This window comes from Pteropus vampyrus, unplaced genomic scaffold (genome assembly GCF_000151845.1).
Source record: "Pteropus vampyrus isolate Shadow unplaced genomic scaffold, Pvam_2.0 Scaffold485, whole genome shotgun sequence".
NCBI classification, from domain to species: Eukaryota; Metazoa; Chordata; class Mammalia; order Chiroptera; family Pteropodidae; genus Pteropus; species Pteropus vampyrus.
Window position 1 is genome coordinate 435,542 of NW_011889266.1, and position 2,244 is coordinate 437,785.

Here is a 2,244-nt window from a genome sequence, read left to right on the forward strand (position 1 = left end):
GCCCTGCCCTGCCTCCCAGTGTCAAGGCAGCCCTCCCCCTTCACTCACCTCCCTCCTATCCCACTGGCCTTTCACACCTTTGAAATGGACAAGGTCCTTCCTGCCCTGGAGATTTTTCTCTTGACTCCTCCGTTGCCTCTGTGTTTGACGGGAACTGGTCTTGTGTCAGCGACGGGCAGTGGGGGCAGGAAATGAAAGCCTGGGAAATGCCCGAATGCCCGATACCGGCCGAACTCGTGTTCAGGCTTCGCCTCCCGCCCCTCCCACCTCCCACCTCCCACGCAGAGTCACCGCTGCTCGTCTGGACACCACCGCCAGGGGCGAGTCGTACGAAGCTCCCTCGCAAGGTTTGCCATTGGAGTGGCTTCAAGCAGCAAGTGGGAATGTGGACCCTGGTTTTCGACCTCTTCCTCCTGCACAGGTTTCGAATCCTTTGAGACGAAGAGGTGGAGAGGGCGGGGCCCGAGAAAGCCTCTCTGGGCCGAGCCGTCTGGAAAGTCCAGAGCACCCGTGTTCTGATGGACGTCGTGGCCAACATCCTGTGCATCGTCATGGCAGCTATAGGGCCGGTGAGTGGGGCCCCCCTTCTGCCTCGTCTCCCAGGCCCCCAGACTGACAGAGAATGCCATTCGTTACTTCCTCTACGAGCTGGTGGGTTTAACACGTTGTCATTATCTCCGAGCTCCTCGGGGGCGAATTTTCATAAAGCTAATCCTTGCCAAGCACAGCAGCCGCCACCGAAATTAATTAAAAAGTTCACCTCGTAAAGTCAGCTCGTGACTGCATCCGAGGCCCCCTACCCCAACCTCAGCCCCCAGGGGTCCTCTCCCCTCTCCACCGCGTTACAGACGGTTCTCACTCACCAAATCCTCCAGTGCCTCCAGGAGTGTCTGGGTTGGCACGGCCTGCGCGTAGCCCTGTTCGCCACTGAGTTTACCAAAGTCCTCTTTCGGGCCCTCGCCTGGGCCATTAACTACCGTACGGCAATCCGGTTGAACGTGGCCGCCTCCACTCTGGTTTTCGAAAACCTACTGTCCTTCGAGATGCTGACACACATCTCAGTTGGCGAGGTGAGCCGGTCCAGAAGGAGTTTAATTTAGAAAACCAAATCCCCAGCCTTCCGAATATGTGTGAAGTGTGCTTCCTGGATGGAGCAGCTGCCTCTCTGCTGTTTGCCAACGTCCTGCCATGACGTCCCGCGTCCCTGCTAAGCGAGGTGGCGGAGACTCGAACGCTGGAGGAATCAGAGCCAGGGTGGGGGGCGGGGCTCCCTCCACGCTGGAGAATTTGGAAAGTCTTCGCCGTTCCCGTAAGGCGTGGGGCGACCGCGTCCTGTCCCTTTGGGTGGAGGCAGGATGGGGCACCGTATCTGACTGAGCATGCTGATTGTGTAGCATTTGGGGTGCCAACGTCACAAAAAGATGATGCCTGCTGGACTTCAGAATCGACATTTTCTCAAGCCTTTAGTCCTTAAGATGAAACCCTCACCATTTATACAGGAAAATGTCCCCGGTCAGGGGACCCCCCGGGTGGTGGTGTCAGTTAAAAAAAAAAAAAAAGACTCGCTTCTTTCCTACAGTTTCTCCTTCAGTGTGTGCAAAGCATCCTGTATCAGTTCTGGTCAGATTCAAGCGCATATACCAGCAACCCCTACATAGCGATGGATTGAACAAAGAGGTCAGTCCAGGGCCAGTGTGGGGACTTCCGGATCCTCCTGTCTTTCTCCATCACCGTCCTGGCACGTGTCATCTATAACGGGTCCCACCATGTTTCAGGCAGCTGGCCGGGGCAGGAAGCAGAGGAGAACCCCAGGGGTACGTCCTCTCAGCCGAGTTGGCTCCCTTTGGGTCCGGCGTCCCCGGAGTGCCTTCTGACACTGCGGCTTGGGTCTCATTGCCCTTAAAGCGGCCTCGCCTCTTCCATGAAGGAGGCTGGGGAACGCAGTCTATTAGCCGAGCACCTGGCTGCCCTGAACAAGGCGGAGCCGTGCTATTTGGAAAGGGCAGACAGGCATAGGTGGGCAGCCAGCGTCTCCCCGGCACGCTCCTGGGCGATACTGTATCTCTCTACGTCTTTCTCCATTCGGATTCTCAGTCCTAAAAGGCGGACCTCTTCAAAGTCAGACCAGAATGAGACCCACAAGACCCATCGCGTTGGTCCCCTTCCGCTGGAAGGCGGCTTTTCCCTCCTACCCTCAGATTCCCCCAGCCGTCGGGAAAGCCTTCAGCTGAGAAAATGTTTGGG

General features: G+C 57.2%; 1 protein-coding gene across 1 annotated transcript in view; it reads left to right on the forward strand.

The window, feature by feature from the left end:
• The first annotated feature begins 206 nt into the window (after nt 1–206).
• The window catches only part of LOC105307232 (multidrug resistance-associated protein 9), a 12,099-nt gene continuing 10,061 nt past the window's right edge, over nt 207–2,244 (forward strand). The window contains 2 exon segments of the mRNA XM_011382629.1: nt 207–569; nt 849–1,070. Of these exon segments, the coding sequence (XP_011380931.1) occupies nt 207–569; nt 849–1,070 (585 nt within the window).